General features: G+C 36.5%; 1 protein-coding gene across 3 annotated transcripts in view; it reads right to left on the bottom strand.

Annotated features, from left to right (window-relative positions):
- Vezt (vezatin, adherens junctions transmembrane protein) overlaps nucleotides 1-14,328 on the bottom strand; it is a 78,267-nt gene that overhangs the window by 14,276 nt on the left and 49,663 nt on the right. For all 3 annotated transcript variants that reach the window (XM_077798630.1, XM_077798629.1, XM_077798631.1), the window contains 2 exons: nucleotides 11,330-11,655; nucleotides 7,671-7,864 (listed from right to left, as the gene is read on the bottom strand). In XM_077798630.1, coding sequence (XP_077654756.1) covers nucleotides 7,671-7,864; nucleotides 11,330-11,655 — 520 coding nt within the window. The remainder of the gene's footprint in view (nucleotides 1-7,670; nucleotides 7,865-11,329; nucleotides 11,656-14,328) is intronic.

Consider the following 14,328-nt stretch of genomic DNA (forward strand, 5'->3'; position numbering starts at 1 on the left):
CTGTGATCACAGTGACTTGAGAGGCTAGGGCAAATTAGAGAAGTATCAAAAGTTGGAGGACAGTCTTATCAACTCAGCAAGGCCCTAAGCAACTTAGGAAGACACTGTCTTAAAGTGAAAAATAAAAAGGGACATGGATGTGACTCATTGGTACAGTGCCCCTGGGTTCAATCTCTAATATCAAAAAAAAAAAAAAAAAAAAAAGGATTGTGTTTTTACCTAGCATCACAAAGTGATCTGATATATTACCATTAAATAATGGTGTTTAATACATGTGGACCCATAAAAATGAATATGCAGTACTATTATATATAATTTATATATTATTTCTAAATAACTGATGTAAGTATCTTAAGATAACTTAAGTATGAGAACCCTAACTATCAAACTCATTATTTTATCCTAAAGGTAACTTTTATTACCCTAACTGTAAGTGTCTCTAGAAGTTCTGATAATAGAAAATACTAACAAAATTTATCTCTTCATTTCAGTTTTTATAAAAGGAGACACGATTCACTGAATCTTCTAAATTCAGAATAAGAAGCTGGACACGGAGACACACGCCTGCAATCTTAGCAGCTTAGGAAGTCGAGGCAGGAGGATCATAAGTACAAAGCCAGCCTCAGCAACCTAGGTAGTCACTAAGCAACTTAGCATGACTCTATCTCTAAATAAAATATAAAAAGGGCTGGAGATGTGGCTCAGTGGTTAAGTGCGCCTGGGTTCAATTCCCAGTACCACATACACATATACAAAAAAGAGCTAAGCCTTTGAATTCAGTGTCAAGTTGTACATATAAATTCAATATATATATATATAACTTTTTAGTAAACTAAGAAATTTTTCAGTCAGTTTCATCATGCAGACAAGAAATCCATCTAATAAAATTCCACCAGAGATGCATTCAAGCTCCCGTTCGCCTGCTTCTTGCAGCCAAACTGCCGTGACTCAGCACTAACGACCCCACTGAAATAACTGGTCGGCCCTTCTGAACTTACGGAGGTAAAAGCCAACCGAGCCTTCATAGGCAGTGGCCACAGGATTGAAACAGGGCTTGGGAGAGACAGTCAGGACTCATCCGTTGCATTGGTCACCCGGCAAAGAAACAAAACTGTCACCATTTGCATGGGATACCACCATGGCAGAGAACTGACGTCACCATAACGCAGCGGAGGAGATAACTTCATTGAAACCAGAGGCGACAGGTGTGTAATCCCCTAGCTATCCCTCTCCACACAGCGGGGAAACCTTAAGGGCCCCTCCCAGCTCTCCCGTAAGGGACCCTCCTAGCTCTCCCGTGAGCGCAATAGCCAGACGGAAGGAATCAGGAGTGGCGTGGGACTCCCAACTTGCGGCGCGGGAAACCCGGCTACCGCTCCCACCAGTGCTGATAACTGAGGTCTCTTGCACCAGCTACCGGGGGCGTGGCTAGTGGAGGGCAAGCAAATTTGCTGGGGGATCTCAGCCCCAAGCTCTACAAACTTAGGGTCTGAGGGAATGGCAAACAGGGAGAGTGTGCCCAGGCGTTCATGAAAACAGGGCTCCCAGGAACAGCAGACCTGGCATGTAGCCAATATTGTGGTGAGCGTCATCAGTGAGCGGGGCCTGGCTTGAGGAAAAGTGGGGAAGTGACTAGACACAAGAGAAGGCCCTAGGCACTCAGGATTGGAGACCCGCCCAGTCTGAGAGGAAGAGCTGCTGCACAGTGATTGGTTCCCACCTATTGAGAGGAGAAGCTTGGCCCAGTGGACACAGCTCCACCTACTGGAAGAGAAGTTAAACAAACTCTAAGACTGCATTTATTAATTTTTTTTTAATTTGGGTTTTTTTTAATTTTCATTTTTTGTTGTTTTTTAAATGTTTTTTTCTAATTTTTAAAATTTTTAAAATTTTTTATTATTTTTTAATTTTAATTTTCATTTTTTTATTATTATTATTATTTTTTAAAAATTTTTTTTTCTTTTTCTATTTGCTATTTTTTTTCTTTTGTCTTTTCTTTTCAATTTTCTTATTCCCCCTTCCTTGAATTTTGCCTGCTTACTCTAATTCTCTTTAGTGACCTCTTCCCTTCCCTTCTAATATCTTTCCTCCCAAGCATCAAATAAATTTATAAGAGTAAGGAGTAACTCAGCAGTCAAACAGAACAAGAAGTAACATGAGCAGCATGAAAAAGCAAGGAAGAAAAGGAGTACAAACAATGCAGGACAGCCTAAATATTCAGGAGGACCTAGAGTCATCAGAAAAATGGTCATATAAAGAACTCAAGGAATACCTTAGACAGATGGAATGGAACCTTAAAGAGGATAAGAGACAGCAAATTCAAACAGTGAAAGAACACATTGAAAATGAACTACATAAACAGATAAAAGAAGAAGTTAAGCATCTTTATCAGGAGATAGAGATAATAAAAAAATCAAACAATAATTCTAGAAATGAAGGAAATTATAAACCAAATTAAAAACTCAAATGAGAGTATCACTAACAGAGTGGAGCAAGTAGAAGCCAGAACGTCAGATAATGAAGACAAAATTTATAATCTTGAAAAGAGTCTAGCCAACTCAGAAAGGCTGGTAAAAAATCACGAGAAAAACATCCAAGAGATATGGGATAACATAAAAAAACCAAACTTAAGAGTCATCGGGATAGAGGAAGGTATAGAGATTCAAACCAAGGGAATGAGTAACCTGCTGAATGAAATAATTACAGAAAACTTTCCAGAAATAAAAAAGGAAACGGATATACAAATTGTAGATGCATACAGGACACCGAGCACACAAAATGACAGTAGACCAACACCAAGACACATTGTTATGAAGATATCCAATATACAGAACAAACAGAAAATATTAAAAGCTACAAGAGAAAGGAGGCAGATTACATTCAGGGGTAAACCAATAAGGTTAACAACGGATTTTTCATCATAGACACTGAAAGCGAGAAGATCCTGGAACAACGTATTTCAGACACTGAAACACAATGGATGCCAACCAAGAATTCTGTATCCAGCAAAACTAAGCTTCAGGTACGACAATGAAATAAAAATCTTTCATGATAAACAAAAGCTAAAAGAATTTGCAGCCAGAAAACCAGCATTGCAAAGCGTCATGAGCAAAACACTACACGAGGAAGAAATGAAAAACAATAACCAAAACCATCAGTGGGAACCTTGGTAAAGACAGAGGGCTGGGGGAAAGTTAATCATGGAGAAACAAACAAAAAAAAAAAAGAAAAAAGATAAATAATCAAACATGGCTGGAAGTATAAACCATATATCAATAGTAACTCTAAACGTTAATGGCTTAAACTCTCCAATAAAGCGACATAGGCTGGTAACATGGATTAAAAAAACAAATCCAAAAAAATAAAAATAAAAAAAAATAAAAAAAAATAAAAAAAAAACAAATCCAACAATATGCTGCCTCCAGGAGACACATCTGATTGGAAAAGACATACACAGGCTGAAGGTGAAAGGTTGGGAAAAAATATACCACGCACAGGGTCGTCGCAAGCAAGCAGGGGTGGCCATCCTCATATCGAATAAAATCGACTTCAAGACTAAGTTAATCAAAAGGGATAAGGAAGGATATTATATACTGTTAAAAGGAACCATTCACCAACAAGACATAACAATTATCAATATTTATAAACCAAATAATGGTGCTGCAACGTTCATAAAACAAATTCTCCTCAAGTTCAAGAATCAAATAGACCACAACACAATACTTATGGGTGACTTCAACACACCTCTCTCACCATTGGACAGATCCTCCAAACAAAAGTTGAATAAAGAAACTATAGAACTCAATATCACAGTCAATAACCTAGACTTAACTGACATATATAGAATGTATCAACCATCATCAAGTGGATATACTTTTTTCTCAGCAGCACATGGATCCTTCTCAAAAATAGACCATATATTATGCCATAGGGCAACCCTCAGCAAATATAAAGGGGTAGAGATAATACCATGCATTTTATCTGATCATAATGGAATGAAACTGGAAATCAATGATAAAAGAAGAAAGGAAAAATCCTACATCACATGGAAAATGAACAATATGTTACTGAATGATCAATGGGTTATAGAAGACATAAAGGAGGAAATCAAAAAATTCTTAGAGATAAATGAAAATGCAGACACAACATATCGGAATTTATGGGACACAATGAAAGCAGTTTTAAGAGGGAAATTCATCGCCTGGAGGTCATTCCTCAAAAAAAGGAAAAACCAACAAATAAATGAGCTCACACTTCATCTCAAAGCCCTAGAAAAGGAAGAGCAAAACAACAGCAAATGTAGCAGAAGGCAAGAAATAATTAAAATCAGAGCGGAAATCAACGAAATTGAAACAAAAGAAACTATTGAAAAAATTAACAAAACTAAAAGTTGGTTCTTCGAAAAAATAAATAAGATTGAAAGACCCTTAGCCATGCTAATGAAGAGAAGAAGAGAGAGAACTCAAATTACTAACATACGGGATGAAAAAGGCAATATCACAACAGATGCTACAGAAATACAGAAGACAATTAGAAATTATTTTGAAACCCTATATTCCAATAAAATAGAAGATAGTGAAGACATCGATAAATTTCTTAAGTCATATGATTTGCCCAGACTGAGTCAGGAGGATACACACAATATGAACAAACCAATATCAATGGATGAAATAGAAGAAGCAATCAAAAGACTACCAACCAAGAAAAGCCCAGGATCGGATGGGTATACAGCGGAGTTTTTCAAAACCTTTAAAGAAGAATTAATACCAATACTTTTCAAGTTATTTCACGAAATAGAAAAAGAGGGAGCTCTTCCAAATTCATTCTATGAGGCCAACATCACCCTGATTCCGAAACCAGACAAAGACACCTCAAAGAAAGAAAACTACAGACCAATATCTCTGATGAACCTAGATGCAAAAATCCTGAATAAAATTCTGGCGAATCGGATACAAAGGCACATCAAAAAAATTGTGCACCATGATCAAGTAGGATTCATCCCTGGGATGAAAGGATGGTTCAATATACGGAAATCAACAAATGTTATTCACCACATCAATAGACTTAAAGATAAGAATCATATGATCATCTCGATAGACGCAGAAAAAGCATTCGACAAAGTACAGCATCCCTTTATGTTCAAAACATTAGAAAAACTGAGATAACAGGAACTTACTTTGACATTGCAAAAGCTATCTATGCTAAGCCTCAGGCTAGCATCATTCTGAATGGAGAAAAATTGAAGGCATTCCCTCTAAAATCTGGAACAAGACAGGGATGCCCTCTATCACCACTTCTATTCAATATAGTTCTCGAAACACTGGCCAGAGCAATTAGACAGACGAAAGAAATTAAAGGCATAAAAATAGGAAAAGAAGAACTTAAATTATCACTATTTGCGGATGACATGATAATATATTTAACAGACCCAAAAGGGTCTACAAAAAAACTACTAGAACTAATAAATGAATTCAGCAAAGTGGCAGGATATAAAATCAACAAGCATAAATCAAAGGCATTTCTGTATATCAGCGACAAAACTTCTGAAACGGAAATGAGGAAAAACACTCCATTCACAATATCTTCAAAAAATAAAATAAAATACTTGGGAATCAACCTAACAACCTATATAAATGAAAGATTTATATAATGAAAACTACAGAACCCTAAAAAGAGAAGTAGAAGAAGATCTTAGAAGATGGAAAAATATACCCTGTTCATGGATAGGCAGAACTAACATCATCAAAATGTCGATATTACCAAAAGTTCTCTATAGGTTTAATGCAATGGCAATCAAAATCCCAACGGCATTTCTTGTAGAAATAGATAAAGCAATCATGAAATTCATATGGAAAAATAAAAGAGCCAGAATAGCAAAAGCAATTCTAAACAGGAAGTGTGAATCAGGCGGTATAGCGATACCACATTTCAAACTATATTACAGAGCAAGAGTAACAAAAACAGCATGGTACTGGTACCAAAACAGGCGGGTGGACCAATGGTACAGAATAGAGGACACAGATACTAATCCAAAAAGTTACAACTATCTTATATTTGATAAAAGGGCTGAAAGCATGCAATGGAGGAAGGATAGCATCTTCAACAAATGGTGTTGGGAAAACTGGAAATCCATATGCAACAAAATGAAACTGAATCCCCTCCTCTCGCCATGCACAAAAGTTAACTCAAAATGGATCAAGCAGCTTGATATCAAATCAGAGACTCTGCGTCTGATAGAAGAAAAAGTTGGCTCCGATCTACATATTGTGGGGTCGGGCTCCAAATTCCTTAATAGGACACCCATAGCACAAGAGTTAATAACAAGAATCAACAAATGGGACTTACTTAAACTAAAAAGTTTTTTCTCAGCAAGAGAAACAATAAGAGAGGTAAATAGGGAGCCTACATCATGGGAACAAATTTTTACTCCTCACACTTCAGATAGAGCCCTAATATCCAGTGTATACAAAGAACTCAAAAAATTAAACAATAAGAAAACAAATAACCCAATCAACAAATGGGCCAACGACCTGAACAGACACTTCTCAGAGGAGGACATACAATCAATCAACAAGTACATGAAAAAATGCTCACCATCTCTAGCAGTCAGAGAAATGCAAATCAAAACCACCCTAAGATACCATCTCACTCCAGTAAGATTCGCAACCATTATGAAGTCAAACAACAACAAGTGCTGGCGAGGATGTGGGGAAAAGGGTACTCTTGTACATTGCTGGTGGGACTGCAAATTGGTGAGGCCAATTTGGAAAGCAGTATGGAGATTCCTGGGAAAGCTGGGAATGGAACCACCATTTGACCCAGCTATTGCCCTTCTCGGACTATTCCCTGAAGACCTTAAAAGAGCGTACTACAGGGATACTGCCACATCAATGTTCATAGCAGCATAATTCACAATAGCTAGACTGTGGAACCAACCCAGATGCCCCTCAATAGATGAATGGATAAAAAAAATGTGGCATTTATACACCATGGAGTATTACGCAGCACTAAAAAATGACAAAATCATGGAATTTGCAGGGAAATGGATGGCACTAGAGCAGATTACGCTTAGTGAAGCTAGCCAATCTCTAAAAAACAAATACCAAATGTCTTCTTTGATATAATGAGAGCAACTAAGAACAGAGCAGGGAGGAAGAACAGGAAGAAAAGATTAACATTAAACAGAGACATGAGGTGGGAGGGAAAGGGAGAGAAAAGGGAAATTGCATGGAAATGGAGGGAGACCCTCATTGTTATACAAAATTACATATAAGAGGTTGTGAGGGGAATGGGAAAATAAACAAGGAGAGAAATGAATTACAGTAGATGGGGTAGAGGGAGAAGATGGGAGGGGAGTGGGGATAGTAGAGGATAGGAAAGGTAGCAGAATACAACAGTTACTAATAGGGCATTATGTAAAAATGTGGATGTGTAACCGATGTGATTCTGCAATCTGTGTTTGGGTTAAAAAGGGGAGTTCATAACCCACTTGAATCTAATATATGAAATATGATATGTCAAGAGCTTTTTTGTAATGTTTTGAACAACCAATAAAAAAAATAAAAATAAATAAAAAAATAAAAATTCAATGATACTTAAAAAAAAAAATTCCACCAGAGAGAAATGTGCATGTTCAATAAACACAGACCAGGAAAATCTCTCACAGGTACCTTTTTTATCTGTATTTCTCCGTAGCAGTTTGTCCACCTGAGAAATGGCTTCTTCCCAGCAATTGTTGCTTGCTTGAACATGGGGCTCAATCAACTTTAACTTCTGTTCTAGGATTTGATAAGCCTCTGACACTAGTTCTTGTGTTTCTTTAGTACAAACAAGCTTTTCAAGTTCATCTTCAAGAATTATAACCCTGGGCAATAGAGAAAAATAGGAACAGACTTCTAAAATATGAAATGAAAAATTTATAACTAATAAGGTTTACTTAAAAAAAAATCAAGCTTATTGGGCTGGGGATGTGGCTCAAGTAGTAGCGCGCTTGCCTGGCATGCACGGGGCGCTGGGTTCGATCCTCAGCACCACATAAAAAAAATAAAATAAAGATGTTGTGTCCACTGAAAACTAAAAAATAAATATTAAAAAAATTCTCTCTCTCTCTCTCTTAAAAAAAAATCAAGCTTATAAGATTAAAAAAAGGAATGAAGATGAATGGTGGTGATGGTTACACAGCAATGCGCATGTATTTGATGCCACTGAACTGTACATTTAAAATGGGTAAATGAGGCTGGGGTTAGAGCTCAGTGATAGAGCACTTGGCCAACCCGCATGAGGCTCTGGATTTGATTCCCCAGCACACCCTCCCGCAAAAAAGGCTTTTTTTTTTTTTTAATCATGTATTGATTAAAAAATATTTCTTGGGACTGAGGTTGTGGCTCAGTGGCAGAGCACTTGCCTAGCAGTGTGAGGCACCAGGTTTAATCCTCAGCATCACATATAAATAAATAAAAAATAAAGGTACATCAACAACTAAAAAGTGTTTAAAAAATATTTCTTACATGCATATTAGTCATTTTATGAGCTATAAAGATAAATTAAACCCATCTCCTATTTATTAAAAATCAATAACTGAAATAGGAAAATTATCATATATATAAAAGTACAATATATATAAAAAGTTAAAACACTTTATTTTCACTTTACACATAAGGAATTAGGTTCAGAGAGTTAAATAAACTTGCCCAGAGTCACAAAGCTGGTACCACTGGTTTGAATTTAGGCCCAAAAAGATAACACAACAGAGACACAGATAGTCATACGCAAATTCAGATGAGAGGAAAATTATGACCAGCTATGGGCACAGATGGGGAACAGTTAAGGAAGAGATACTTTGAGGAAACATTGAAGGATGGATAATTTTGTGCTTTTACAAAAAGTAAATGGAACATGGGAAGGGGCATTTACACAGTTTTGGCAGGACTGAAGGAAAGGAATGAGAAATAGATAGAAACTTGGACTGTGGCCAGATTATGGCCACCCTTTCCATAGAATGTTTTGTATAGACTTTAAGCTGCTGTACTTGGAAACCAGTGAAGATTTTCAGTTAAGTGAGAAAGCAACTACATGCCTCAGCAAACTTAACCTGGCAGTGCACACTGTGGAGGTCAATGCCCTGGTGCAGGTAAAGAGGCAATATGGTCTGACAGGGAGGCATGGAGAGTGGGAAGAGCTGAGGGGACAAGGGAGAGAGAGGAGTGAAACACAAAAAGAGGGTTTCAAAATATGAAACATAAAACAATTTTCTAAGATAATACTTTTAAAAGTGGTGTGTAGCAGCACTACAGAACAAATCATATAATAATTTGTGAATGATATACCTTCTAGTTCAAGTAGTTAGAAAGGTTAGATATAGTAGCATATACAGAAATTATATTTTAAAACAGGACACATACCTCCTGTATATCCTACAATTCCTACCCAGGGTACCAAGCCTCTTTTCTGTATTCATGTCCACCCATGGTAGCACTCTTCCTTCCCTAAGCCATCTTCCTTCCCTTTAATGCATTTCAATATACCTAGTGTATTTCTGATTCTATTCCCCAAAATTAATTCTTCGGACACTCTGGCTTTGCTAATATAACCTTTTCATGGAAATCTTATTTTTCTCTGTTATTGATCCAATCTCTACCCACTCAAGTGGAGAGAGCCTTATCTCCCATGTTCCCTGCTAAGAATTGGGTTAGCAGTTACCTGCTTTCTTAGAACAGCAGATATAGACCACTAGAACACCCTACCTCATGGCCTTTTCATTTTCCTTAGGAGCTTTATATCTGACTATCCCAGCTCTCCAACTGATGGGTAAAACCTATCTTCTCAAAATGTCTTTCTGACCTTAAATTTCTATCCTCTATATACATCTTATTTTTCCTCATTCCACTTAAACTAGGGTTTTCATTTTATTGATATGTCAAGTCCTTTTGACCCATTTTCTTATCTTATAAAATTAATTGTTGTCCTTCTACTATTTCTTGCCTGGTAATCTGAGTCAAAGACATCAACTATATAATCTATAAGTTCAATAAATTCCTATGACCTTCCTGAACAACAAGAACTCAATCATCCATTTGATCCAGTCCTACAGTTTGGACATTTAACTGTTAGATTTTAAATGTGAAAATTTCCATGCAGAAATAGATGAAATACAAAGGAAGCCTGGAGCTTGTGAAAATGCAGAATACCCTCACTTATTGGGATACTAAGATATCAGCTATGGCCCCCTTCTTCCTCCTGGGAGAAGTCTATATTACGCCTTTTTAAATAAACCCTGCTTTATATGCGAAAGAAAGAAATAGAGAAAATAGGGTTTATTTATTTATTTATTTTGCAGGACTGAGGGTTGAAACCAGCCTCAACCACTCTAGGCAAGTGCTCTACCACTGATCAATATCCTCAGACCTTTATTTATTTTATTTTGAGGCAGGGTCTCACTAAGTTTTCAGGTAGGCCTTGAACTTGGGATCTGCTTGCCCTGAGATTCCACAGTTGCTGGGTTTACAGAAATGTATCATGACACCTGGCTGAAAATAGTATTTTAAAAAATATACTATTTATTTTTTTAGTTGTAGTTGGATACAATATCTGTATTTTACTTACTTATTTTATACCTTTATTTCATTTATTTATTTTTATGTGGTGCTGAGGATCAAATCCAGGGTCTTGCACGTGCGAGGCCAGCGCTCTACTGCTGAGCCACAATCCCAGTGCTAAAAATAGTATTTTTAATTGATAAAGATATACCAAAGTAGGACAAAAAAAGTTTAAAATTATGGTAGAACACCCAATATTATGCAAAACAGAAGATCAACAAATATAAACTGTGGGCCCTACCTTTTCCTGTTTAACTGAAGTCAAAAAGTTAGTTCTGTGCCACAGAAAAATTTACAAATCTGCTATAATTTCTTTAGAAAAATAGCAACATAAAACTCTCCAACTGTGTAATAATGGCTCTTGTCCTATTGCAGTGCTGGCAGGTATTCTCTCAGACTGCAGGTTCCAGTTTTAAAACCCTACCTTAAGGGAGTTAAAAGCAGCTCATTTTTTCATAATCTTCTCCATCTCAGCTTTCAAAGATAATGAACACTGGCTTTGTCCTATCTTTCTACGTTTTCTGTTAAAAAGTAAAAACTATAAGTGACTCTCCAAAGATAGTAATTACAAATCTTTGTTTCTCTGCTACATTTGTAGCTATAAACATCCTTCATGCTGCATGTCTCAATTTTGTTTCTTCTTTTTAACTAGGACACAAGCCAACAACTACAATGGCACAAGAATGAAGCTTGCTAATCACAGGGACATTTCCTTAAATGGCCTCTAAACTTACTCATTCAGTAATGCTTTCAGATGGAGCTGCAAGCTGCGCACTGCTGTGTGAACATTATTTAGTTCTTTTGACTTCTGCTGAGTTTTACGCTGGGGTACTGACTGGTGCTGGGTTTCAAAGTACCGGTAGAACTCATAGCTGCGTTTAAGCTCTTCTAAACAGGCAGAATGAGCATGAGGTAGACCTTGAATCACATCAGACAGAATACGATGAGGCAAGAGTGCTGGAGAAAGTAAGGGCCCTGGAGGTGAACTGGCTGAAGAAAGCAACAGGGCTAACCGTCTGAAGAACTCTGAACTCTGTGCCACCCAGAGTTGAAACAACACCTAAAGGAAAAAAAAAAAAAAAGAACTGACCAATAAAAAACACTGGTAAACATTTAAAACAAACTACAAATCTTCTTATCTGCTTATCTTAACTTTTGGTTTAAAATTTTTACTTTATCCAAAATAATGAATATAGTAAGTTGAAACCAATTCTTTTTTTCTTTATGTGCAGTTATCTTTATTTCAATTCCTAAGTATATTAGTTTGACCTTAGACATATGTTAGGCATGTCACAAACAATAGATAACTGAAACCAACATGAAGTTTGCTCAAGACATCTAGTTATGTTCTTCTGCAATCCACTTATTAAATAAAAAACATGACTGGTTTTGTTTGGAACTTGGAAAAAGCCAAGTAATATTTTACGATCATTATGACAAACTTTAACTTCACAGGCCCTGTAAAAAGATTTTCTTTTTGGGAGCTGGAGATTGAATCCAGGGCCTTAAAGCCCTTATTTTCTCATATCTTCCCATATCCGTAACTTTCCTGAATTCTTTAATATCCACATATACCTGATGAACTGGGTAGCCCGTTACATCAGCAGTCAATGTTTAATATGGGGTGACAGAAAAACTTGTATTCCTAATCAATTCATAGATAATTTTCAAACTCTTAATATTGGAAAAGCACAATTTCCTATTTATTTATTTATTTATTTATTTTTTTAAAGAGAGAGTGAGAGAGGAGAGAGAGAGAGAGAGAGAGAGAGAGAGAGAGAGAAAGAATTTTTGATATTTATTTATTTTTTTTTAGTTCTCGGCAGACACAACATCTTTGTTGGTATGTGGTGCTGAGGATCGAACCCGGGCCGCACGCATGCCAGGCGAGCGCGCTACCGCTTGAGCCACATCCCCAGCTCACAATTTTCTATTTAAATGACTATTATAAAAAGGAGACAAACGAGCCAATTCATGCAATGATATTCAGACCCTGTTCTAAAAAATAAATCATATAACCAATTCTTACTGCTGAGTAAAGAAACTGAGTATCAGGTCATCAGCTAAAGTTGAATGTTACTCCTCTTCTCCAAGCAAGAGGTATTTAGAATCATGAATGAATTCAAAGCCAACAAGCATAGAGTGAAAGCTTTACTCTGAAAGCTGAACTAACTCTTAAAATTAGCCAAGAATATTATATATTATTATATATATACCAAATTATGTAGTCATCACACATGGTAACTTATGATCTCAGTATAGTAAGTAACACATATGTGATTTAGTACAGTTCCACCATAGATGAGAGGTGCTGATGAGACATAATATATTTATTAAAATCGAGTCTTTCTTCATGAATTATTTAACAATTTTTTACACAGAGAAAATACTAGAACTATTACATGTCTTCTTATTTAACTATTAAAACTATTTGTAGCTTGGCGCAGTGGTGCACACCTGTAATCCCAGCAGCTCCGGAGGCTGAGACAGGAGGATTGCGAGTTCAAAGCCAGCCTCAGCAATGGTGAGGTGCTAAGCAACTCAGTGAGACCCTGACTCTAAATAAAAGTACAAAATAGGGCTGGGGATGTGGTTCAGTGGTTGAGTGCCCCTGAATTCAATCCCTGGTACCAAACAAAAAATAAAAAACAAACTGCATTTGTTCATTCAGAAAATACTTATTGAGCACTACAGTAGGTAAGGCAATGTTTGGGGTACTGACAATACAGCTTCATATGAACAAAAATGAAAAAGAAAATCCCCACCTTGATGAAACTTCATTCAAGTATGGGGTGGAAACAGATAATAATCAACAAGTAAAATACAGTATTTCTTGGTTAATGGAGATATGGAGTAAAATACTGTAGAGAAGGGGAATAGCCAGTGTGTACATGTGTATACATAGATGAGAGAGGAAAGGAAAGGGAAGAAAAGAGAGGAAGGGAGTTGGCCAGGAAGGTATCTATTAGCATCACTTGAAAGAACCAATACATGACACCATCAAGAGGGAAGAGAATTCTAGGGAGCAGGAGGTTCAAGTGCAAATCAGGATGCTCCCTTGGCAGGAGCATCTAAAAGAATAAAGTTGACACAGCAAACTGCTGCTTTTAAAAAGACTAATTTTTACCCAATTACTGTCATATTATATATTTAATCCAAAAACTCAGAAGCATGTATGTTTTTATCTGTTTATTCTTTGGATAAGGAAGGTGTTCTGAGTAAGAGAATACCCATAATTTATGGGCAACAAGAAAACTTTGATTTAAATCATTTCACAATATGTAGATTCATTTTTAAAATCAGAAAACATAGTACTTTATAGTTTAAAAAACTAGTTAAGGGCTGTGGTTGTGGCTCAGTGGTAGAGTGCTTGCCTGGCATGTATAAGGCAATGGATTTGATCCCCAGCATCATATAAAAATAAACAAAAGTAAAACAAAACTATTGTGTACATCTACAACTAATTTTTTTTTTAATTTAAAAAATCAAGGGGCTGGGGATGAGGCTCAAGTGGTAGCGCACTTGCCTAGCATGTGTGAGGCACTGGGTTCAATTCTCAGCACCACATAAAAAATAAAATAAAGAAATTATGTCCACCTAAAACTAAAAAAATAAATTAAAAAAAATATAAAAAATAAAACAACAGCAAAAAAACTAGTTAAAAAGTTAAAAGAGCTGAATATAGTGGCACCTGACTATAGTATCAAGTACTGGGACAGCTCCTGTACTAGGT

The sequence above is a fragment of the Urocitellus parryii genome, chromosome 5, assembly GCF_045843805.1.
Source record: "Urocitellus parryii isolate mUroPar1 chromosome 5, mUroPar1.hap1, whole genome shotgun sequence".
NCBI lineage: Eukaryota > Metazoa > Chordata > Mammalia > Rodentia > Sciuridae > Urocitellus > Urocitellus parryii.